General features: G+C 41.7%; 1 protein-coding gene across 3 annotated transcripts in view; it reads right to left on the bottom strand.

Annotated features, from left to right (window-relative positions):
- Positions 1-27,469, bottom strand: part of LOC119651205 (proteoglycan 4-like) — an 83,253-nt gene that overhangs the window by 13,238 nt on the left and 42,546 nt on the right. Inside the window, exon 1 of one of the 3 annotated variants that reach the window (XM_038054655.1) lies at positions 9,288-9,643. The exons of the other annotated variants lie outside the window; for them this stretch is intronic. Coding sequence (XP_037910583.1) covers positions 9,288-9,434 — 147 coding nt within the window. The 5' untranslated portion in view covers positions 9,435-9,643. Of the gene's footprint in view, positions 1-9,287; positions 9,644-27,469 lie in introns of those variants that run through there. 3 annotated transcript variants of the gene reach the window in all.

The following is a 27,469-nucleotide window of genomic DNA, read 5'->3' as shown; positions in this document are numbered from 1 at the left end:
TCGCAAAATATCTCGATGCCGAGTTGGCTAGAGTTCTGGTCTGATGTTTGCGGGAAGAAAAGGAAGTGGTTCTAATAACCAAGGGCCGTAAAAGTGAGATCTATCCCGCTGTATGCAGTTATAGTTAGGTGAAAGGCATTGCAGGTCACATCTAACGTTAACAAATTGAGTGCAGTCTACAAAAGAACAGCTCTAACGGTGTGCTCTGCCTTCAGGACTGTCTCAGATGATAAAGCATTCGTAACTTCGGGAATGATACCCATTGACAGCTTAGCAGATGGAATGACGAACATATGCAATGCGAATTCTATCTCTGTTTTATCGCAGACGAAGAACGCCGAAATGGGGAGATCTCTAAATAGATGGCAACAACATTGAGAACGCTTGGGAAAGGGTCGGTGGGCACACAGGCTCATTTCTGTCATCAAGGAGTGGCTGGAGAGACGGCACATCAACCTCAATTGATTATAATCTTGCCAAGTTTCTCACAGAGCATGGAAAATATCGCTAGTACTTGTACAGGTTTAAACTGGACACTTCATCCGATTGTCCAAACTGTAATGGAGTCCCAGAGGACCCAGAGTCCGTATCCTTCCACTGCCCAAAATTTGTGGAGGAGAGGTGCTGATACCAGAGAATCTGGTGCGAGGAATGCTAGTATGTCAGGACGACTGGAATGCGGTCAACTCCATGGTCATCTATCCAGAGCAAACTGCGAAAGGCAGAGGAGCCAAGAAAGGCGCGGTTAAGTATGCCGCGTAGAGACGAAAGGGAGAAGCTAGGGACTGATGCAGTCCTCAAAGAAAGTGTTAAGGAGAAGGGGGTGATTTTAATTAGTTACAGCCCATGATAATTCCGTCCTTTCTACAGGGTGCGGCAGCATAACTTCCTTTTTTAAAATGCGCGCCACTCAGTTAGTTGATGTCATAGCGGAGCGCTAGTGGTCTCGATCAAGAGGGGATACTGTAAAGTTTTGTCCCGACACGGTTCAGTCGCCATCATGCGTTGGAATTGTGAGGAGCGTGCCTTTGCCGTTGAGGTTTACTTTTCAAGCGGATGTTCGGTTATTGAAACACAGCGTGCATTTCGGAATCGCTTTAATTTAGCCCCGTTGGCTCCCGTCCCAGACCGCAAATCAATTGTTACATGGGTCACTATATTCAGACAAACTGCAAGTGCGACAAAAGGAAGAACTGGAGTCCCTCGGCCCGTTAGATCTCCTGAGAACATTGAAGCAGTGAGAGCATCAATGTTGCGATCGCCACGGCGTTCTGCGCGCAAACACGCATCTGCCCTTGGACTATCCGATCGTTCTGTGAGAAGAATTCTTCGTGATGATCTTCATTTTCATCCCTATAAGATGGCGATAGTGCAGGAACTTTCAGAACGTGACTTCAATTCTGATGAACGCGTGTGAGCTTCTTCTTGATGTCGTTCCCGAGGGTGCTATTGTTTTTTTTAGCGATGAAGCCCATTTTCATTTGTGTGGGTCGGTTAACAAACAAAACATGCGCTACTGGGCTGACACCAACCCTCGAGAATTGCATCAAAAGCCTTTGCATTCACCCAAAGTCACAGTGTGGTGTGCAATTTCCTCAGCTGGAATTATTGGTCCCTGGTTTTTTGAGAAAAATGAGGTTACACTGACAGTGAATTCGGACCGGTATGTAAACATGCTACAGAATTTTTTTTTTCCACGGCTAGAAATTTTGGATTTGGGGGACACTTGGTTCCAACAAAACGGTGCAACAGTACACACTTCAAGAGCATCGATGGCTGTTTTGAGGGAACACTTTCCAGAGCGCCTTATCTCTTATTAGAGGCGATTTGGAATGGCCGGCACGCTCTCCCGATCTGTCCCCTTGTGAATTTTTTCTATGGGGTTTTTTGAAATCCCGTGTTTATGTGAACCGTCCAAGTACCCTACAAGATTTGAAGACCAACATCCAAGAAGAAATTGCTAACATAACACCTGCTATGCTAACAAGGCTCATGACAAACGCCAGAAATCGGTTTACGCCATGTATGGAGAATGAGGGACGTCACCTAACAGATTTGATCTTCAAAACAATGTAAATAAAAACTTTAGATATATACCTACATTATAAAAAATAAATAAATATTTTCCGATGCATACAATAGTTTTTATTGAGTTTAGAAAAAAGGAAGTTATGCTGCCGCACCCTGTATCTCCCAGCGTTGAAAACGAACAGGCAGATAGGCCACACCTGCGGACAACAAAACAGTATTTTGTTTTCCGCAGGTGTGACAACTCTTTTGCTCGATATGACACTTGCGATTGGAATATCTCAAAGGTAGCTACGCACGTAGGTCTTCAAGAAAGCTGAATATGAGTAATGCGTCAGATCTACCGATAATTATAAGGGATCAAAATTGAATTTTCAGTCGTGAAATAATTCACTTTTCACTTTAATTCCGTATGTTCTAGTCGAAGTCCCGGTAAAGATTTCAAAGTTTTTATATTGATGACAAAATGTCAATATCTGTAGGTGTGTCGAAAAAACGGAAGTTAAGAAACGAATTGTCACGGTAATTCTTCGCAACGTACAAGTTTCGACCCATCAATCTAATAAAAATCACGTGCTATTTCACGCCCAGTCTTCGGTAATGGTCCTATTCATTATGGATGACATAGTACATTTTCCTGTAAATGCTCCCCAGTGAAATTTGTATTATTCACCGAGTCGATTTCTAGTTGTACAGGCCATGACTGACTGACGGCTTCCCGCTATGTAGGTACCCATTTCATCAGCAATTCAACACTGAACGAAATGTACTCCATTGATTATCAAGAAGTCCATTTACTTTTAGGTGTTATTCGAAGTGTGTTAAAGCCATTTTACAAACGAGAACCAGCACAAAAGTTGAACATCGACGTCCATTTAATTTAGTCCTCAAATAAGTTAATTTAAGTTATCAGGGCGAGCTCGTTCGTTCTACTCAATAAAACGTTACTGAGAACCTATCAAAAGAATATGTTTTTTGAGAGGAAAGAAGAAAAAAGCTCATTATCGAAATTGCTCCAATTAAAAGTCAATGCATATAAAATTCTTCAAACACTGATCCATGTTACATTCGGTACCATGGCATAATGGACGATACATTATTAACGATTGAAAATTTCAGGTCATTGAGTGCAATAGGTTTCTGAACCAGTATGTGAAAACCTCTGAATTTTTCAGCAATATTCAGCCAATTATTGCTTTCGAACTAGGACGCTGACGAGAGCTTTTAACTTCGATGCAATCCAATTTTGCTGCAGTTTGCAGTGGAAATTCTCCTTGAGGTCTTTGAGAAATACTTCAAGGACATCTAGTCTTTTGTGAGTGCCAAAGGACACCTGAAGGCGAAATTGCAATAATATTACGATATTCCAATAGAATTTGTCAATCATATCGTTCTGGATGGGACCAAATTATTTGTAGCAAAAATATCCGGTTATTGATAATGGAGCTGGATTGGCGCCTTCTAAATGGTCCAATAATTCAGCTCACAGTTAAGGAAGTAAACATTCAATTCTTTGGTATGAAAAATGAGAAGTTATTTTTCGAAATTTCCATGGTGTGGGGTAATTGGTGAATGAAAAGATAATTTCAGAAATGAACTAAGGAAACTTTCAAATAAAGGAAATAACAGATAAACACACAATTTTCTCCCTTCGTTATGTAAAAACGACCCTAATGGCGGCTTTGAGCTTGACCTTCAAACATCGGAATAAAAAGCACTAAACGACAATAGTAAGGTCGACCTTTGTCGACTCACACCATCTGAATCTAATTTTAGGGAGGTATGTACGCCCATAATTTTAGGGTGTGTGTACACATGCATATATACAATTGTTGAATTTATCAAACCCGAAAATCGGATACAAGAATGTTAGAGTTGATTTAATTGCACCGCACGAGGCATAATGGCTGGATTATTGACCAAATTAGTGCATATTAAACCATCAAGAACATTATATTAGATGTGGCCGTATGTACACAATGCACGTGAGCCATAATTATTTAATTGCCAAGTATAAGGAAGGTTGAAGGTGAGAAAGCGATCAGGAAGTACGCGCACGTACTCCTGATGTTAAGCCTAGTATTTAACAAACATTTACACACAACACGTAGACTTTAAGGATGTTCTGTGATGGGGAAATATGTACCCGTAAAAGAATATAACCCATCATGTGGGGAGTTGCTGAATGAAGTATTGAGTAGACTGAAATAAATATATAACTAATGTTAATAATGTAACAGGGAGAAACGTAGTTTCAAGCATTCGTTTGTCCACAATTCTGGAAATCTTATAATCCGCGGGCCTCAGAATTTTCTAATGAGGGAGGATGTATGTCCATACAATTGAACGCCTTTCAAAACTCTAATGGTATGTAACCAGGCTTGATGAGAGGGGTGGAAAACGGTACACGAGTAAGTACGTTCAAAGCTATAACATCATTTAGTTAGCAGTGCAGGCTTAGTTGAGATGGACTCTAGATTAGCGCTTGATCCCGATTCTGAATACAAACTCCCATAAGGATTTATGTCAATCCGCGCATGACCTTCCTGCTCGCATAGACAATCACGGGGATCATTTAAGGCATTTAAGGTGGCTTGGAGCTAGGATTCAAATTAAAATGACAACATCAATAACAAACATAACGATACAACCGGCAATAGCCGAAATTTTCAGAAGAGGGAACAATACACTACGCTCAACGCTTCTGGCAGCTAATATGAGAGATTCCACTATAAACCCTTTTATAAGAAGCGCCAAGTTACGACGGCCACCTACTGAAAAAGCAGAAAGGTCTAATTTCCCAAACACCGTGATACTGTAGAGGCTAAGAGTCCACTGGGCCAAAAAGGAGAGACGCCACTGAAAAGTGGCCACAAGAAAAGATGGCAAACTCCGAGCTGCGAGACACCCCTTTGTCGGGGGAAAAGGATGGAACTCCCCAGTTAGGCGGGAGGATGGACCTCATCCGAAAGATCAGGGCAGAACAAGACAGGCTACTCACGAAGTGCGGGGTGATTCTACAGATCATCTTTCAGCGAAAAATCTCCATGGATGTCAAAAATTGCATAATGAAGAGATAATGCACATCAGCGAAACTCTAGAACGACTGCCGAGGAGGAGCTGAGGAAAAAGCACATCGCTAGTTGCACAAAACGCAGTGCCTTCAACCCGCCAGATGGAGCACAAATAATTGATAAAAGGAGCCGAGTGGAAAATACGTTGCCCCTGCCGACGAAAATGCAGCAAGAAGAATTCCGCAAGATGGTAACCAAGCGAACCGAGCAGCGTCGAAAAAAGAAGAAAACTTAGCAAAAACAACCTAAGTTGAATAGCGACCGCAGTGGTTTTACTGTAATAGAGTCAAATCGGCTGCAACGGTAACAGGGTTAGAGGTCATTCTCATTAAGCCGAGAGCCGGAGATCTTTCGCAAGAGTTCTTCGAGGAGCCCACAATAACGGCAAACCAGGAGGCTCGACCCGACGATATAATTATCGAGCTTGGGGCGAAGACCGACAAGAAGAGTACGTTCTGCGAAACAGCCCAGAACATTCTAGACACGAAAGCAGTGGTTTCTAGCCAAGAACCCATGTGTACCCTTGAAATAAGGGTCTGAATTGTCTCACTAATACGAAAGAGGTGGAGGAGGGGTTAACAAGGGATTACCCAGATGTGAACCTTAAGGTAGGAGTTACGTCTGCCAACTTCAGAGGACAGAAATTGGCCATTGTCACTGTTCCTGAGGAGAGACAGTGAGCCAACTTCTCCATTGCAGGGAAGTAAATATTGGGTGGATTATTTGCAGAATAAGTCGAAGGGCATTTTCAACTCGCTATTTTAAGTAGTGGTCATGTGGTCATATAGCTGAAGTTTGCAAGGGGAGGACAGAAGCGCTTTGTGTTATAAGTGTGACAAACCCGAGCACATAGCGAACACTTGTGAGTCGGTATAGTTCAGTGTCCTTTGCAAGGACCACGGTCTGTAGGGGCGTTGCCAAGTCTTCAAAGAAGAGTTACAGAAAGCGGAAAGTCAAGTGCCATGACCCATATCCTGCAAACAAATATGCAGAGGAGAGCAACTACTCACGACCGGATGAGGCAGATGGTATAAGAAAGAAGACCTGATTTGTTGTTCTGAGCGAACAGTATTGAGATAGAAGCTCAGCATCGAGGTACGCCGATAGCCTGATCGAGGAGACGACGTCGTTTAGGTTCGTTGTGTGGAAGTGACACTTTTCAGGCTTTACCTCACACCGAATGCAAGTTTTTCGGAATTGGCTCGCCGTTTTGGAGGACGAGATTAGGAACAAGGAAGGGAGAATTCTAGTCAGAGGAGACTTTATCGTCTGAGCCCTCGAATGGGGCATGCCCCAACCAGATTCTCGAAGCACACAAATTTTGGAGATGACCGCTAGGACAGTATATATTGTTCTAATTACTGGTAACAATGCGACATTCCGACACCCGACGTTGCAAAATTTGCCGAAGCTCTCTCAAGCTCTCTCTGTTTAAAAAGTTGATTAAGCAACAACATACTGTCGCAATTCGCTCATCGATACAATATGGTTTTAGAGCTAGGCGATCCAAAATTGATGCCATTTGCAATTGAGGAGGTTGTCGAAGTGGGAAAACTAAGGCATCCAGTCACCACTTTTGTCGAGTGGTGCTCCTTGTGACCCTCGACGTAAGAAACGTCTTGAATTGTGCGAGGTGGTGCCACAAGCTTGAGGCACTGAAAAGCCGTTTCTATACTCCAGGTTACGTATTGCGGATGATGTGATCCAGTAAGGACAATGCCGAATGAAGGTGACATCGGGGCAGCTCAGGGATCTATTTTTGCTTCGGAATTTTGGAACGCCTTATACGATCGTCTTTTATGACCGAATATGCAGATGTTGTCGCTGCACTGGTTGCCGCACGCAGGAATAAGCAAGCTCAACATACACTTGGAATGGTGACGGGACGAGTAAGCATTGATTCTTCCTAGCTCTCGAGAAAACCGAAATTGTTGTATTGACCAAGGAGAGGGTTCCCACAGTGCTCCCTATTCAGGTTGATGAAATCATAGTCTTGCGGAAGCCGGTAGTGAAAAACCTGGGCGTGATGATAGACACGAGGATAAGCTTCTTCGAGCAGATTCACAACATCGCTGCTCCTAAAATGTTTTCGATTTGCCGACAGAGGTTCATTGTTGGATATTCCTTATCCAGCAAACGTCGTTTGCTGATGAGTATGGTTCAGTGCGTCCTCCGCTACAGTTCCGAAGTAATGGCTGACTCCCTCAGTAACGAAATGTACCGTAAACGCCTAAGGTAAGTACGAAGACGAGGGGCTCTTTAATTTGTTTTCACCTATCGTAACGTCTCGGAACCAGCTGTAATGGTGAAAGCGGAAGTTATTTCAATTGCTCTCCATTTTGCCGAGTGGTTATATACCTCAGCAAAGACGAGGGAAATAAGGAACCTGTCGCTTATGAAGAGGGAGCCCGTACTCTCTGCGTATGGCAGCAATATTGGGAAAGATAATTGAGAGGTAGCTAGACCACGCATCTCGTAAAAGACGTGCGGCCGTGGTTCAATCGAAAGCACAGTGAGGCTGACTATTACTTAACCCAGCTGCTCAGCAGACATGCGTATTTTCAGTCTTATCTGACACAATCGGGAAATCACGATCGCCCAACTGCATTTATTGCAAGGATGTGACGGATGATACCTGCCTCACCGTTTTCTTCTGCAGAAAGAGGTAGTGCCATTGTCATCGCCTTTCGATGGAAGGGTGTTTTGTGTCCGCATAATAAAATTAATAATTGTTGGCGCAACAATCCATATTGGATCAGGGCCTTGAAGTGTGTTAGAGCACTTCTTTCAAGACCGTAATGGTACATTACAGTACACTGTAGGAGGCAACGTGGTCAGCATTGTGCTTGCTCGAGATTATTACCCTGATTTGACTCAGCTGATTCGACTCGTATCCGACATCCAATCACGATAACAAATCTCTCTGCCACCAGTGAGATTTGAACCGCGATCTTCCGTGTTCTTACAATCTACTATAATTGAGATCATGCTGTAGAGCGAGTACACTGTAAAACTGCAATCAGCGCAAGGAAACATCATCAAATAGCATCACTTATAATTACACCATCCAGTAGACAAGAGTTTTTCCGCATTATTCTTTTAATAAGTAATATTTTGTGATGTCCCACCCAGTATAGCATTACTTAATAAGACATCACTAAACATCACCGAGTAATATTTTAAAGTGTCTTTCGACACATCAAGGAGCCAAGTAAGTGCGGATGCCGACAACGACTGTTACGATTTCTTTCGGGTGTAGTATGTGATGCTTTGGCTTGGAAAAATGATTTCGGGTTTGAGTGTGATATTCCTTTGCAATGCCCACTCCTAGTTATTTGCTTTTCAAAATATCATACTAAAATATATTGAAACCTTTCGCTTTTTTCTTCTCTTGCATGAAAAGTTCTGCCATACAAAGTATGGCAAATATCACTCTAGTGATAAGTAATATTTGCTATAATGTCGGCTTCCGAGTGTAGTATGTGATGTTCGTGATATAACATCACATATATAGTTATGGTAATGAAACGTGATGCTTGTGATATTTCTCTGTGGTATCACCTTTTTCAAATATCACAAATTGATGTTTTGCGCATCTGTTCTCAGACCTGAGGCCTTTACTTTCTATGACTGAATCAGCGTGCTGTTTTTTTTCAAAATTTTGGTTGGACTGTGTTATGCTTTGGATTGCACAATTCACCCTATTCACAGTGTTTTCAATTGATATTGCACATGTTCTCCTTTCATTATGTTCCATAGAAAACCTTCAAGTGGCATTTCTTTTCGTAATTTATGGTGCCGTACGGGCTTTGTGGCTAATCTAGATATATTCTGGAAAATTTTGTAAATAATCCAAAATCAACATCAGAATGGCTTTTAGATTATGTTTGGGGTAAATTAAGTTCCTTTTCTTTATTCATGAATGTGAAATAGCCATAATTTGAGCAAGTTTGAGAATATTAAAGGGTTCGTTTTCTGAGGGTTTATCCTTTCTAGATTTATGGAGTATGTAATGCAGTTCAAACTTTTCAAATTTTGAAAAATGTCGATTACAGAAGTAAACAAGTTCTTCCCCGATTGCATTAATTATCGGCTAGAAAATTAGGTTCCCACAATAAACACCACATTTTCCAAAATAAATTTGTTGCGCTAATGAAATTTACTCATCCAAAAAGCCAAACTTACATCGGCAGACGAAGTACTCGTGTATTTCACAGGTGGTAGTTGATTAAGAGCCTCGAGTAATTTACGACCGGCCCAGGACTCATGCAAATTAGTAGTTAATGCACCATCCGACGAGAATCGAGTCAAACTTCTAAAATCCCAGGACATGTTAATTAGACCGGGCACTACCGAACCTTAACAGTCAAACGGAAAAGTTAAAAACTAGAGAAAAGCGTGAAAAAAAAGTCGAACGGGAAAACACCGAAAAGAAAAAACACTGCACGCCATCTACTGCTGCGAAACGAGCACAACTGGACGGTATATCTACGGAATCCTTGCTTTTAACTAACAACATAATTTTGGTTTTTATGGAGATAGTGGACAGGACAGACAGCGTTGTTTGCTCTCTTGGAATAAAAGCATGGACACCACCCTACACGTATGTAAATGTACGGCAAAGTATAGAGGGTGTGCGCTACACTGATTGTCTTTTGCTTGTGCCGTAGTTTGGTGTCTATACGTTTCCATGTGGACAAAAGGACATTTTCGTAGATATGTACGCGCATATGTATATTGTTTGTTCAACGGCGGAGGAGTACATTGAATAATACAAACAAGACCATTTACGTAATATTCAAATAGGGAAATTATTGCGGATTGTCGATAAATGGCACCACCAAGCTGGAGCGACTGGAAGTTGGGTGGGAGAAACGATTACTATTTGATATAGTGATAACATTCTGTCAAAGCTCGGTTTTTTATGGCATGATGTCAATCACAGGGAGTGCTTCTAAGTTCTTGGACGGGGGAGTTGAACTTATGTGAACTTGACGAATGGCTTCCACGATTTGATAAAGTCCTTGACATAAATCGATTTCGAATTCTATGCGAGGACTATAAATAGAGAATATTTAAGATGAAATCCCATTCTGTCTTTTTATTTTATATTTATGGGTGTTAGTTGGGTGGAAACAGGGGTTGATGTGTTTTTTAGAAATATTGCAAATATACGAAAAAGTTGGGGGTATATTTTGATAACTTTTAAAGTATTAAAAGAAATGCAAAAAAAAAGAATGAATGAAGACTTTTTGGCATAAATTACATTAAATATATCATTATTTAGAAATAGCTGGTTTAGCGACTATGCAATGAAAACCATGCAGGGAAATGAATAAACCCTTTTCGAAGTTTGAGTCGTCTCTCCTGGGAGGAATTTTCATTATTTACTACATATATTTAATATTATAAAAGACGTCCTTTGAATACATACCTACAGTATGTAAAGTGGTAAAAATGAGAGCGTATTAAGGATGATTAAATGGACATCTACGTTGACTATTGTCAAGCACGCGGACATTGAGAGACAAGTTTGTACAATAACATTTAGCCTTCATCAATATTGGGTTGAGTAAGAAGCGGTCATTAAGGGTAATAGTATCTGCATCCGTTTTAGTTTCCTTCTTATCGAAAGATGTCAGATTTTGCCTAATACTAACACCAAGTGTCAAGAATTTAGGCTTAAACGATCCTACCTGGGCAAGAAAAACACACGTTAGTAGTGATGGCCGGTGATAGGTTAACGGGAGAATACGTCGAGAACTCCCCGCAACATTAAGCACGTATGCAGAAAGGCATACTTCTGGAATGTTTGAACTAGACTATGTGAGAGTCCCAGGACATCAAGGAAGGATTTTGTTGTTGACAATATTATGGGAGCTACAACCATCCGCTCGAGACGCCAAATTTCCTTGATTTCCAGAGCTGGTGGCTCACAGTTCACCTTCTTCTCCATGTATTTCCATTCAATGCTGCTATTATGGGGGATAGCAATATCAAAAACATATGCAGAATGACCCATCTTGTCAACTAACAGCACGTCAGGTTTGTGTGTGGTATGTGGCGATCAGTAGTACGCAAAACTATCAAGTACTGCCTGCCTACAGCATAAATTTTGTATCTATATTTTGGTTCCAAAAAAAGAGTCTTATCCCATATTTGACGTCTTCTTAGAAGTTTACTTTCAATATAGGGTATCCGTTGTCGTCTTGCCTGTTTTGAATATAAATACTAAAGTTTGAAGCATTCAAATGAAACGGATAGAAATAATCCCTGAAGCAGTCATGCCATGTATGAAATTCGCGGTGCAAATGTTGATGTCAGATGCAGAGATCAGGTTCCAATGGATGTCTGCGAAGATCTACACGAGGGTATATGAAGGAAGGGAAAAGGTTCAAAATGTGTTATTTTGGGAATTTACGACGAATAAGAAAATAGAACGTTAAGTAAATTTTCCAAAGACGTATGTTTCCAAGATAATGGTTCCCGAATGTTTCCAAGATAATGGTTCCCGACAGTGCTCCAGTCGGAACACCACGCATTGGTTAACGCGTTAAGCTTTGGGTTACCTAAACATTCGAATTTTCTTAACTAGTTCTTTCGGTCCTCTACGTAAAATTTGCGTTAAAGAGCTAATGCCAACAGTCACACACTCGGACTGCCTCACTGTTAAAGAGGAAGGGGAACATGTTGTAAGGCAAGCTTTGAATAACCGTCTTGAGCTAATTAATGTTGAAATTACAACGCCAAATAATAGAGAACAGGTGCTAGAGTTCGTGACACTATCCAGTGACACTACTGAAATACTACTACTCAAGCAGAGAAACATAAAAATCGACTGGACCAGCACCTGAATTTGTTTCTCTCCGGAAGCAAAGAACTGCTTTCCATGACTCGATCTATCTCCCTCAGGGATCGTCAACGTTCCATAACGGGTCGCTTATGATGCGGGAAGTGGCGTCTCCGAGGTACCCGAGCAAATAGTTCTAACCCCCTAGTTGGCATAATACCTGCGTCCTAGGTAGTAGCCTCGAAGAATTTTCTCGGTGAAGAGCGAACTGCTAATAACCGATACACGCCGGGACACACTGGGAGTACCGGGATGGGGTGATGTGAGCCTAGCTCTGCCAAGGAAGTTGTGACGTATATCAGGAGCCAGCCCCTTCGAAACCCTGGTCGGTTAATGTGCATTGAACCGGTATTAGTAGACTGTGTTGCCCCGAGCGAGCGCTGATTCGTCCGTGAGTTCCGGGATCAGCTAATCGTAGGTTAGGCCTCAGGGAACTGGGGTAGGGGTTTTGTCCCTAAGGCATACTTCTTTGTCCCCGTTCATGACTATTTCGGCCCGCTCCCTTGCACATGATGCGCTGGTAGATAATTTAAATGGAGGACAAAAATAAATCAAACGAGGAGATAGTGGAAGTGGAGAGTGTGCTGGCTGCATTTATTCGCAGTACGAAAATGCGCCGCTCGCTTCAGTGCACAGCGAAGGACGCAACAAGGGCTGAAATACCCGGCGAGACATCGGGAGACGCAGATGGAGAGAAGGACTCGCAAAGTGATGCGGCACCTGCAATGGAGACAGGAACGCAGACAGTACTACGCAGTGCTATAATTGCGGAAAGAGGCACAGTGGAAACTGCCGAAACTAACCAAATCGTTTCGAATATAAGCCGAGGCGGAGGGCTGTCGACCACTCTGGTGCAAGCTGAAGAGGAAAGGTTTATTAAGGAATGCGCAGCAGTTGTGAAGCGTATGCGATCTACAACGTTCCTCCACAAAAACATCGGCAAGGGGGTGAAAAACGGGCTAATGGAACTGGAGGAGTTCCGGGAAAGGATTCATATTATAGGCGGACATGGAGAGTAGGAGAAAATCCGCAGGAAGCAGAAACAATCGCGCTTCCCGAAGAGAACACTACGAGTACCAAACGGATCGCAGACAGCCCATTGTAGAGCGAACTGGAGAAGAAAACGAGTAGGCGAAGAGAAGCAAGAGACAATAACACGTAGCGCCATCAGAAAAATCTTAGCTTAAAATTAAGGCGGACACGAAACACGGAGCACCAAAAGAAAAGGTGGGGAGCCGAAGGAGGGCTAGACCGCCAGCTCTACTTATTAAGCCGACGGAAGTCAAGACTTTTGCGGAAGTCCTCAGTGAAATCCGTTACAAGATTAAACCCGCAAATAACGGAGCAGACGTGTCTTCCATTCGTAAAACGAAGGGTGATGGAGTCGAACGAGGCCCAATGATAATAAATAAAGTTACTTTCTGTGAAGCAGTCAAGGGGCTTCTGGGAGAAAAGCTTTGGTTTCCAGCTGAGAACCCACGTGTTCTCTGGAAATCCGAGACCTTGACTGTCTCACAGAAAAGAACGAGGTAGAAGAGGCCATCAAACGCGAATGTCCGGAGGTAACCAATGCCCGAATAGGTATCACCTCTGCGAACTCCCGAGGCTAAAAACTCGCTGTGGTGGAAGTTGTCGAGCAATCCGCGAGGAAGCTTCTAAACAGCGGGAAAATCATAATTTGTTGGGTATTGTGTAGGATACGAATCCGGGCCGCCCCAACTAAATGTTACAGATTTTGGGGCATGAGGGCACACATCTGCAATCTGTCGGAGAGTTGACAAAAGGGCAACAAGCCGTAAATGCGGCCAGGCAGGCCATAAAGCGAACACCTGCAATGAAAAGGAAAGCTGCGTCCTATACAGGGACCGTCGCGCGACTGATAAGAACGTTACGCACACTGTGGGCTTGGGCGGTGCCGCACTGGCGGGTACTCCTGGGGCCGGTGCCGCTGCAGCTGACACTGTCGGTAAATTCAGTTATGAACCTGATAACGACGGCCTGCGGAGGCTCCATGCCAAGGAGGGCATCGAGACGTGGCAAACTTTCTATGTATTGGTGGACGGTGGAAATCGCGGAGCTCCGGAAGGAGTGTTACAGGTTCCGCAGTTTAACACAACGGCTAAGCGACCGGGAGGAGGCATGTACCATAATGACAGCCAAAAGGAGACTCCGCAGTGCAATAAACAAGCCATATTGATGTGACATCTGTTTGGTAGAAGATATGCAGTTATCCTGAAACGAAGAGAAATTTGGAAAGAATCAGAAGAATGCGTGTTAGGAGATACTGACGTCCTCTACAGCGATGGCTCAAAGACAGAACAGGGGGAATCTACCTCTCGAATTAAAACGAAAAAAGAGCTTTTTCCTTAGGACAATATGCAATGGTTTTTCAGACTGAAGTATATGAGGTCTTAAGGGCGGCGATCTGGGTGGTTGACTAGCGTTGAAGTGCAGCCGCATCGCGACCTGTAGCGAAATTCAAGCTGCATTGAAGGTGTTGCGCAGTTCTTTGACCACTTCAAAAATCGTTCAGAAATGAAATCACGGATGCCTTGGCATTGGCTAATGCTGCTATCAAAAACTAGACACAAGCTTCCCATAATGGCAGGTGGCAGAGCCTTAATGCTGTTAAACACACCAAACTTTTCTATGTGAGTGCCCCGCCTATGGACGCATTAGACGTCAGCTTTTTGGTGCTGAAGTGTTCCAATTGCAGCGAGTAGCTTTCACTAACCGAAATCCCGCGATACATAAACGAATCCGATATATTCCGTTAGATGGGTAAATTGACAATAGACTACTAGGGCCTGAGTGCCCAGAGGGTTTGCCTCTACCCACCTCATACGCAGGCACACATACAAGTTAATAATGTCAAATTCGAGGCTTTTTGGTTTCAGATATAAATTGGAATCGCCACATGTCCTGCAGTTGGAGAACTCTAGTTGTGACCTTCAGCGGAATGTCACGTAACTTTTTTATTCTTAGTTTGAATTTTTGAAAAAAAATCTTCAAAGTTGCTCGGAATATGGCTAATTTAATGGCCAAATTTGATTGAATTTTCCCACTAAAAAATTCCAAAAAATAACGACAGTAAGATATACTGCTACTAATCTAATATAAAAATCAATCCAATTATTTTTATGGATGGTATTACAGCTACAGATATCTACAATTCCACCTGTTTATTGCCATATCAAGAAGAACTATATTAAACTCATCAAGGTACCTCAAAATATCTTCCTGAAAAACAAAAAAAAACAAAGCAATCTGTGATTGATTCGAATCAAAAGATTGAAAGCACAGTCCCTAACCAATATTAAGCCAGCTTACGAACTTACTCGTTTCAACATCAATCATTATTCACTACACAATCGACCGGCTATTCACTTAGCTCCTTCATAAATTACACTCTTGTCGCTGAATAATTTATGCAGGACACTAACGAAGAGCTCACAACTTAATCCTGAGTCATCCTTCTATCGTTAGAGTGGTCGCTGTCTGTATGTCTATCTTTGTTGGTCGTACCGTTCCATGGATTCACCAACTTAAAAAAGTAAATGTCTATCAAATTATTGTAAAATTAGGTCAAGTTATGTGAATAAAAGATACTTGTGAGAACTACAACAAGTCGCACTGTGTGTTGTACACATATTATGAGTAGTTTTGATGTTCTTTAAGGACGTTCTCAGTAAATGGCGAATTCCAAGAGGTCTATGCTCACGGGGGACCTTACGTTTTTCCAGTCTTTATGTCAAGTTGATGCTTATGAAATGTAAGTTTATCGTTTCGAAGTTAGTTTGAATTTTCAATTTTCAGACTAGAATGCATTTATATGTAAAACGAATAACGTTCTGTGCATTAAAATTTCTGCTCCCACTTATGCACACACATTTTTAGTAAACATCGGCTTTTGTGAGACAATGCGATGAGTTTTGAACCCCAAGTTTCACATTAGAAACTACTAAAAAGATGCAAATTTCAGCCATGTCGAGGTTATAAAAGAGAGGATCACCTTGAAATTTGCAGAGAAAAAATTCTTCGGCGAACTCTCATTTTGAATAAATTGAACCTAATTTCTCCTAATCCTTTTAGTTTAAATCCGCAATGAATGATGTAGATAAACTTATAAGGATTTGCTAATCAGCATATCCACTTTAATGTGCACACAACTTCTCTATTTGAAGGTGTGCTAAATTAGGTTTAAATCATCAAGCATCGCCGAACAGCGCCATGACCCAGTTATGAATATTCATACAACAGCTTGCCAGGAGTTTTTAAAGCTAGCAGGAGTCATCTACAAACTTTGTTCTCTAATGTCTATGTGTACATTGTACACAAACACTAGTTACATGCTTCAGAGAATATTTCTCCTAGCATTTCATTAATTTAATGTATATACCTCGCCCTTATGTTTTGCGAAATGTTAGTCTAATGACTGCTTCCTTTTATCTAATTTTTTGACTATAGCTCTTATATGTGCATGCATGTATAATAAGTGAATTATATCTGCTAATAGCTGTTTTAATGTGTAAGCTAAAAAGTAAATAGGAGTCATGTGGATGACATACATATATACGGGTGGTTATGAGTTGAGGGTTGTCCTTTTGACATTTGAGCCCACTTCCCAAAAATGTTGTGAAGTAATCTCGTTATACGCCTACATTTTATTGTCTATCATAATATCCGGCTGTGGTACGATAAAGTTGAGAATAGTCCTGAATCTACAATGATATTGTAGGATATTCCTTGGAATCGATTTCTCGATTCATACGAATGTCATGAAATCTGACGCTTCTGAAGATGAAGTATCTGAGGTTTATGTGAAATCTTTCTATAGTTTTAGATAAATTTATCCAATTTCAACTTTGATGTCATGGAGAACTATGATGAGAGATGTGTTTGAAATTGTACACTTTGCAAAAGTTGATGTAAACTTCTCAACATATTTTATAGATTAAAGAAATGTGGTAAACGTGCCGAATCCAGAGGAATCAGAAGCCGAAGTTGCTCTTCTAGAGAAAAAGGAAATTTCAATGGAAAGAATGTGGTTTCAATGGTTGTTGTCAGTGTTAGAAGCTGGGGATTTTGAATTATAATCAAGAGTCTTGGGCGGATTAAGAATATTTTTAACATGTGCAGTATATGGTATTTATTCTAAACCAATCACTTAATGCAAATCACACGCAGTTAGTAGAAAACTGCATTTTAATTTGTATCTTCGAGAGCACAGAAACCATACATATATCTTCAGCGCCACCACTGGTCGTGGTTGAGTTTATATGCCTACCCAACAATGCATATTACAGGTGTAATTGATATGCGTGTGCACTTGCACGTAAATCAAGTGCGTGCGGATTTGCATGCAGATCACATGCGTGTGGGTATTCGTGTATCTGATCTGTGTGCAGATTTAAATGCGGTTCGATTGAGAGCTGATCGGGGTGGAAAGGAGCTCGTTACTTGGGAGGGTGGAAAGGTTGGTGGCTGGGACGAGCTGATCGGTTTGGGGAGCTGTGAGAAATGGAATTCTTACTCGAGAAGAACAAATGGAATTGTAAAAGAAAGAAGAACTGCAACCAGTGGAAGGACGAAAGACGAAGAAATTGAACGGACTTTTTCCGAAAGAGAGGAGGAGGAAAATTACAAAATATTCAAAGGTCAAATAGTCTTCTTTATCTTCAGCCTTTGTCCCGTTCACATGCGGGGTCGGCTCGTCGTGATCGGTTTCGCCATTTGGCTCTATCGAATGCCTGATTTAGGTGCATTCTCGAGGCTTTTAAATCCCCATCCAGCGTATCAAGCCACCGTTGTTTAGGCCTGCCTTTTGGTCGTTTACCATCAACTTCGATGTTCAGACCAATCTTGGCAAATGAATTCTTATTAGCACGAATTGCGTGACCATACCATCGAAGACAGTTCTCTCGCAACTTTTCCACGATCGGTGCGACCCCATAACGATCGCGGATATCCTCATTTCGGATGTGATCTAAACGTGTGACGCCACTAGCCCAAAGTAACATCTTCGTTTCCATTACCGCAAGACGCCGTTTATTGTCTTTTATAGTTGGCCAACACTCAGAACCATAGAGAGCGACAGGACGGACAACAATGCGATAATTTTCGATTTGAGACGTTCGTTGATACGTCGATCACAAAGAACACCAGTTGTGGAACGCCACTTCATCCAGTTTGCGTTAATGTGTGAAGCAATTCCATAACGCAGTTCTCCATTGGCTGATAGCGAGGTATTTAAATCGCTCAGTTCTGGGCAGGTCAGTGCCGCTGACAGTAATTGTGACTGTTTCATGGGGATCGGTCGTCAAAAATTCAGTTTTGTTTAGATTCAATCTGAGACCGTGTTGCATGAGTCCATCATTCCATTTTTGGACAAGTTGCTCGAGATCATTTTTGCTATCAGATGCTAGGAAATCATCATCTGTATAAAGCAGTGTGTAGGGCGCTGGACGTTGTATATTCCGTGTGACGGTGTCCATAACAAGAACAAAGAGGAGTGGTGAGAGGGCGCTTCCTTGATGAACACCAACAGAGACACGAAGCGGTTTTGATACACCCGCCATACTTCGAACTTTACTTTTCGGATCGTGGTAGAGCAATTGAACCCAGCGCACGAGTTCTTCTGGTACTGGTAAGTGTTGTCGTAAAGCATACCAGATGAGTTCGTGTGGCACACGGTCAAACGCTTTCTCTAGATCCAGAGGGCGATGCTTCTTACGGTATTTCTCCATGAGTAACCGCGCAGCGTGTATTGCGTCAGTAGTTCCGCAGTTTTTGACAACTATTTCAACTATTTCGCGAATACGGTTGTCAAGAATGCTTTCAAAAATCTTCATGGTATCGGATCGGACGGTAATTTGAACATTCTGCTGGACTACCTTTCTTTTTCCATATTGGAACAGTAGTACTTTCTTGCCAGTCAGGTGGTGTTCTTTCTTGTTGAATAACCCAATTAAAGAATTCACTAAGTCACAGTGTCGGGTTGCAGCTCTTTGCTTTCCAGAGCTCAGATGCGGTATCGTTAGTTCCTGTTGCTTTTGCCGATATTATTCGTTTTATTACTTTCTCGACTTCAGTTGCGCTGACATGTGGAACTGCTCCAAATGTTGGCAATGATTGTGGAAGGAGGATGAAAAAATTTTCAGTTGAAATCTGCTTGAAATATTCTCGCCATCTATCCTACGCGGCTAGACGGTCGGTAAGCAAAGTATTACAGGATGGGCGACAAGTGGGTCTCCCTGGAACTACAATATTTGGCGTAAAATAGAAGAGGTGAAATGCAAGATTCTAGGAAAATTATACGGGCCGTTGAATCGCCTTCTCAGGAACCGATAGCGACGGCGGGTGAATGTGGTTAAATGACCATTTCAATTTAAATAGGCTGGGAGGTACTAAGGGAGGTAATTAACGCTCCTCACAAATCTTGCCTCACGAAAAGCTGTGTTTAAAAACGGTATCAAAGAGAGACTACAATTCGTCCGCTTCGGCTCTCTCCGTCCAGGTGACCTCCACTGTCATTCGAAGGTTCGAAGCCTTCGTCAATATCTTTTTGCGTTGTATCAGCGGAGTACCCTTACTTGGTATTATTTCGAACAAAAAACTGGTCGGCGTATGGGCCTGGCACCCGTGCCAAAATTTTATTGGAAGGCAGAAGTGGCCATGGATAGGCCACATATTAGGGAGGGGTCACGATTGCGGAGGAAGGAGTGCGGGCGTTTCGAGAAATCCTTGGGGAGCTGAAGCGCATTTCGGGTAGGTGTGGTTGACGCGCTGTACCCCATCAAGGGGTAAGTGGCAACCCATATATGTATATATATCTATATATTGACTTCATGAACCTGAAGCAGAATCTAGCGCCCAACAACTAAGTAGGGAACAATTTTCAATGTTTCAGTAAGCAAATGGTACACATCTACAAATGGTACCGGTGCATCTGCGAAGCCATGCCGTTCACGTATTCACGTATGGTATTTGTTTTACTATACATACGTGAACCGCATGGCTTCTCAGATTCCTCGGTCCTCTCCTGTGGATAATAAAGCATGATGGAAATTTAAAGTTGTAACTACCCAAAGGAGCGACAATCATTGGCTCCGCAGACGATATCGGAGTGACTATCGTGGCACAAGATATTGATGAAATCGAGGTCCGCACAAACGAAATAATGTTTTGGTTAGAAGACGTTGGCCTAACGTTCGTAGAGCAAAAAACTGAAGCACAAGCGAAGGAATCTAACGTGAAGAAAGGTCAGAATTGGCGAACACAACATACATTCGCAGCCAACGCTTAAATATCTAGGAATAATGGTTGAACAAAGACTAAAATTCAAGCCCTATCTTGAGAATTTAGCAACCACGTCTTCCAGGGTTGCTACATTATTAGCAAAAATGTCACCAAATGTAGGTGGTCCATGGCAAGGCCGACGACTCCTTATCTCGAGAGTTGTCAGTTCCATCTTGCTTTATGCAGCTCCAGTCTGGGCATTGACATTAAAGTTAGAAGCAAATAGAAGGAGAATCGCAGCCCCATATCGATTGAGTGCATTGCGAACGTCGTGCGATTACCGCACAACATCAGACGAAGCAGCATGTCTGATAGCAGAGGTGGTCCCCATCGACATCTTAGCGAACCAGTGTCGAGGTCTCTATGGCCCATCATATGCAATCGGCGAATCGGCAATTAGCACAAAGTGAAGCGATTTTGGAGTGGCAGAAAGGATCAGATGATTCAACTGAAGGACGCTGGACTCATAGGATTATTCCAGATGTCTCAAAATGGGTCAAACGAAAGCTCGGTGAAGTTAGCTACCACCTAACTCAGTTCCTAAACGGGCACGGATGGTACCGTGCATACCTTTAAACCTTCGGGCGTAATGAGTGCCCATATTGCCCATCATGGGGGATGATTCCGGAAGATACTGGGCAAGTTGTTTTTAACTGCTGGAGGTTCGCCACACACAGAGCAGAGGCGGAAATTGACGCCAGGGCGCGGTTGATACACGAGAACATCGTGGATGAAATGTTAGCCTCTGAAAAAGAGCGGTGGAAAAATTAATGAAGGCGGTCAAGAATCTGCTGAGGATGGAGGAGCTTCGAAGGACAATAGTAAATAACGACACGAGCCGTAGTTTGTAACTGATCCTGCCCCGCGAGGTAATACTGAAATGGCAGTCCTGCGGAGTAAGCGAAGGAGAAGGAGGTGGTTTTAGTGAGTAAAAGTCTCGCATAACCATATGAAAGGAGCCAGCAGTAGGTTTTGAACCTTTCCACCTTCCAATGTCAAGAAACCAAAAAGACAGAAAGACAGTAAACCGATTTTAATAAGATTTTGTTTTATACAAAGCTTTAAAAAGGATTATAAGAAGGTAGTCGGGTCCTCCCATTGAACCCATTAATCGAGGGTAACCATATTTCTTGCTTTGTTAGTTGGTTGGAGCAGCCGGGATCAAGTTTTGAGAGAAAACATCAAAATACCCTGCCTTGTAAGCATTGCCTTACATTTTAATTATCGATAACGCACAGCACCTGCAGGGGTTCTGTGGAGAGCAATATTGAGGCCCAAGTGCATGCATATAGCCAAATCAACCTTTCTCTTTGTGATTTAAATAAGTAATTTACTTATTCCAACACTGATAACAGGTTTATGCTGTACCACATACATGTTCTTACACTGAAAAAGACTTTAAGCAACGCGAAAATTGCAAATGGTTAAGCCTATAAAGGTATTTGGGTCCAGTCTTCGCAATTTGGATGTACATTTTCACGTATGGTCAGTGCCAATTTTCTGCCTAATTTTCTCTTTCGGTACATACTATCTAATATCTGGGAAAGCTTCTGATGATAAATACTGTATAGGTATTTTAGGATCATATTACAAATATTCCATTACATGTTTGTTGTGTGTTAACTACACGAAAGAAACAAACCCTTACGTGTTTATTTGCCTTCGGAGAGTAAAAAGATTTCCCAAAAAGTGTCAAATATGTAACCATTAATCACAATGGCACCCTTTCAAACGGAACAGACAGGCCAAGGAATTCCAATTCCCTACATATGTGTAAGTAATACAAAGCGAAAACTCGAGAGCGAAAGGTGATAAATTTATTTTCTGCTCCCTCCCGACATTTTTACTAGAAGTCACTGCAGTCAAACGAAAGGAGGAGATAACACAAAACTCAGCATCTATTTCTTTATGGGATTTTATTGTTTACAAAGGACAACGCCTGAACAAGGAATTTCCTACTAAAGTCCTTTTTATTCGTCTTCTTGGTTTCATTTTATCTATCGATTCATCTATATATGTACACAGCTTTCATCGTTCGAACGGGAGCACTTTTGTGGGGAAGGTTCTTCGTTAACATGCTGATGTCCTTCTAATATCGATGGACAAAATCTCTCACAACAGCATTATCGAATTTCGATAAGAATACGGTTTGGTACTTATGCGACCTTTCAATTTTCTATGTTCGTGTTAATACGATGTACAGAAAGTGAAAAGGAATCTAGTCGGAGGGATCAAATGTCCACACAACAAACAGAGTTTATTAAAATTATTGTCGATATTGGCTTTCATGTGGAAAAAGGTGACCTGGCGTATGGACAAAATGTCTTTGCAAGCATGTGTGTCATGCTCGTATTCACAAGTATTCACTGTATTCTGTATCTTGTTTAGTTCACAGTTGCTTCATGAAACGGGGGGCCGATGGGACGAAAAGTCCTCCCAGGGTCCATTTTTCATCGTTTTAATTTGAGTTTCAAGGACGAAAAGTGCACCACCGTTCGCCCTTTTAACTTCGTACGTGTGTAGGGTATGCTTCACGTGTGTACTAGTTGGGGAGAAAACTTTTAATTGCTTTTCTATAAACTGTATGTGATCTAATGTGATTATTCGAGTACCAATTTTTCATGCATACCTCTCTGGCGACACATCGAAAATAGCCATGCGATCACATCTATTAGCACATCCATTACTTAACAGTTGCGCACCGACTGTAGGTGAGATCAGGTGAATATACACTTTGGAATAGATAGTATATATGACATCTGACTCATAATTGTTGCCTCAAAAGTGTGCCCACATACATATGTACTTAAGTAGATATCTGTAATTGCAAGCAACTTATTTCTGTTGCGGATTGGTACCAATTATTGACGTCTATAAAAAGCTTGCTAAGTATCTTTCTAGTGTGATTAATTGACCCCTTTCGCCATAACTATAGCGAATACAATGGGTCCTTCTAATACATATTGTTCAATTAGGTGCAAGTGGTCATTATAACAGATCTATTTAATACTTTGTTTTTTTTTTCAATTCCCACATCTAGCCCAAAACTTAAGTTTGCCGGCATGTTTTTACTAAATTTGGTCGTCGGACAGTCCACGAAAAAAACGCGTGGTCGGCAAACGGCACAAGATAGAATAACAATGTCCCCTTTAGATTCATGTATCTTGAGAGGTTGACGATTTCATTCCAACTTGAGAGACAGTGACTCATCTGTGACTGGGCCAACCGCCATATTACGAGTCAATTGTGTGGGTCTGGAGAACAAGTCTTTCTTATTTTGGAAGTAATATCGAGAAATACTTATGGGAAGTCATAAAAATAGTGAAGTGATTGTTCCTAATTATATTATGCAAATTATATTGAATAATAGTGTACGGACTGTTGTAGCGATCAATATTACAGAAGAAATCTGCATGAGACCAGTGGATTATTATGAGTGATGTTTCTTCTATTTACTATTCTTGGGGACGATTCATTTCTTAGTAAAAGAAGAATGCGATTATATAAGGGCTATCGATATCATTGAAATTCTTTAAGAGATTTATAAATGGAATGCTGGAAGGGACTGATTGAGAAAATAAATGATTTTGTTGATAAGATTTTATTATAAATTTTAATTATGCCGTTTATATACCTATAGCAAGTAAAATGCATAATAACAAATGAAACTATTTTACATACTTTTAATTTTATTTTAATATTTTAATAAGTTTAACAACTGTGCCACCTATCGTTGGATGAAACTATATATAGTAGGTATCACGCCTGTTATCCTTCCCAAACCAGCGCAGCGACAGCAAATAGGTAAGGACCGAGAAAATTTCAGATCTACCCAAACCTTGATCTCTAACTTGGTCACTAAGGACTTCTTAGTTAAAAAAATCAGGAAGCTCGAATCACCATCCATACTCCATCAGAGCAAAGAGACCTACACTACAACCAAGGATCTTTTCGTGAAGAACCAGGCAAAGTTCTTGACAATATTCGCTCCTATTGGATAAAACAAGCGGGCTAATGATTCGTCGCCTTGGCCACACTTACTTTACAGAGAATATCGCTGAGGACCTCAAAGCCTAAGGAATATTCAGTGTGCTGTTCATTAAACCCTTTTCACAACGAAAGCAAGGGAAGACGGCCGTAGAATAACGGACGGTTTATCACATTTGACAATCAGAACATCTCTGATCTCCGTCAGTTCGCTGAGTAATTTATGACACTGCAATTTAAGTGTTCGATAAATTCCTCAGAATATAACTTCCTTGAACACATCCTAACCAGCAACAATATCAACATAAACCCATCGCTGGCATCATTCACCACAATTCTAACCAGGAATACCAACTGGCGGCTCATTAACCAATCCCTTAGATCCCGACTTTCCAAAATTCAACTTCTTCTAAGCCGCCGCGTATCGTGTGGGACCATTGATAGAACAGTTCATCAATACGCTGAAGGAATTCAGCAAGTAAGCGACGAACTCGTGCCCACATGCATCTTTAATTACCGAAACCTCATGCCTGTCCCGGACGATATTCTCCAGGACAGAAACATATACCCTCCGCAGTTCTTCACCCTGAAGGACGTGATCCACAATCTTGATACTTCAATCTGCGAAAGAATCCTCACCTTGCATACTACCCATCTTCTGAACCACCTGTCCAACATAGAACTAAACCCTTATACAGAGAAATCCGTAAAATCATCCCAAAACTTGGCAAAGCTACCAGCTTAGTGATATCCTACCCTACAACATTTCTTCTCTCAGAAGAGCAAACGCCCATGCGAACCTCTACCCTCCACATACTTGCATAAAGCTTCAAAACCGAAATCAATGCATCAATCGTCTACCTTGCGGCTTATCTATTATACTCGAAAATAACCAGTCAAACTCGATAATTTCAGCACTCACTCCTACCAATGAGATCAGAAGCGCTCGCATTAAGCCGAGCAAATTCAAGAAGTCAACTGGGCTAGATAAAATACGAACCATCATCCTGAAGAAATGCTCCGCAACAGTTAGTTCGTTCCTATCCTCCCTGGAGGTGAAAATGTGATCACATCACATCTGCTCGTAGGAAACACGAAAATCTTTTCCTTCTTGATAGCTACAGGTTTATCTCCGTCATTTTAATCTCCGCCAGAATCTTCGAGCGGACATCAAATTAATTATTGACGAGCATATGAAAGTAATAATTCTATACCAGACTTCTAGAGTTCACCAAACGACTCGTCACTCGGTTGAACAAACCCTACTTTTCCTTAAAACCGATTCCTTCCTCGAAATTATTATAATTGCAAGATACCAGTAATAATCTGTCTCCTTCATATAAGGAAAGCTTTCGACTCGGTATAGTAATACAAGATGAAAAACGTCCTTGACTTCTACCCGCACTTTTGCAAGCCAATCCTTAGCTTCCTCGACGGGCGGCAATTCCAAAATGAAAGTTCGACAATAGCTATCCACACAATATAATGAAGTTGCTGGAAGCCCATAAGGCTGCCGTCTCTAAAGTCGCTCCCTACCACCACCCAATCAAGATCCTTGAATATAGCAATCGTCCCATCATTTCAAGCCAGTTTGAATTCATATTTGAATGAGCTTCACCTAGTGGAAATTTGCCTTTAATCCTCAAAAATATCAGACAATCCTCCGCGGTAACAGAATAATGATGACTCAACAAAACTATTCCTAAACTCAACTCCCATTTTCACCGTTAAACAAGTTGTTTATCTACAATGTTACAATGACTTCCAACCTGTCCAATATTCACACGTCAAGAAGGCATTCTAGTGTCTGAACGGAACCTTTAGGTCACTTCAGCCCATCAACCGTTTCAGCAAACCCACCCCGAAAAAGATGAAAATTTGCTGCTATAAGCTGGCAATTTGAACTTTCATCACTTCTAGATGCACCTTCTGGTCTAATGTCTCCCCACGTCACGGGGAGAGGATACGCCTCAAAAAAAGACAGATCCTCCGCTTATTGTACCGACACTGCACACCTTAAAGTGTATGGTGGCGCAATAAAGTGTATGGTGGTTGAATTCGCCGAGCAAAACTTCCACCATAAAAACCAATTGCCTCAAATCCTCATCCCTTACAACAATGATAATCGCCTGTTCGACAGGGAAGGAAGTGTCCTCTTCTTCTTCACAGGTCGCCACTTCTACCCTTACAAAACTATTCATACCGTTCTTAATCCACTTCCCTTTGCATCCTAAATCTTATACTCTCCTTCCATCTTCCCTTCCTTCCGTTAAATTACTAAAACAACGATTGGAATTTTTATTTAAACTTTCCTGCAGGTACAGCATATCACCGATATCTTAGCACTAAGTTAAATTTTATTAGTTTAGGTTTCCTCATGTTCAATCTTAGATTAAGTTACCTGTTAAAGTTTGTTGAAAAAATTACATTTTAATACTACGATCGGAAAAGTTAATTCGAATCGCCACTGAAATCAGCAGACGGCAGCTGGACCAGAAAAGATGCCGAAAAAGGGCTGGATTTTATTAGGCCTATTGTAATAATAATAATTATCATTGGGGCGGCAGTCTAATTGGATTACGGTCTTGAAGTATGTTAGAGCATTTCATTCAAGACCGTAACGGTACACCACAGTATTACATTACCCTATAGAATGCAATGTGGTCAGCATTGCCCTCAGCCTAGATTATTACCCTGATTTGACTCAGGTATTCATTCACAGCTGAGTCGACTGATATCCGACGATAAATCGATACAAATTCCACTGCCACCAATTAATTTGAACAGTGACCTTGCGTAGGACAGTCTTGTGCTCTAACCATTCAGCTATCCGGACACCCATTGGAAATCTGAAAGCGTCTTCCAACGTCAGAGCGTGCGCTGATTTTTTATTGAGTTGTCTTCGTCTGGGATGTGAGGGGGCAGAACAGCTTCATATGAAATGAAGAGCCACCTCCTCTTCCACCACTACATCAATTTTTCCCACGCGGTAGTTTAAGGCGTGGTGTCCCGTCTAGTTCCTTCCACGGTTTTCAAGTCCTTTTTCTTAAGGCAGAATAAAAATGTTTCAGGAGTGACATAAAGATTTTCGTCTGCCGGCAGGATCCGCATTTATGAATTCGGTTTCGTAGACCCTTGCAACTTCAGAACAGACTTGACAGTGGATGACTTCATGTCAACCGTTGACTCTGGTCCAACCATTGTGGAGCACGACGAATTAGCAAGGCAGTCT

This window comes from Hermetia illucens, chromosome 3 (assembly GCF_905115235.1).
Source record: "Hermetia illucens chromosome 3, iHerIll2.2.curated.20191125, whole genome shotgun sequence".
Taxonomy (NCBI): Eukaryota; Metazoa; Arthropoda; class Insecta; order Diptera; family Stratiomyidae; genus Hermetia; species Hermetia illucens.
The sequence above is the reverse complement of the archived record's forward strand: the minus strand, read 5'-3'. Positions and strand labels throughout refer to the sequence as shown.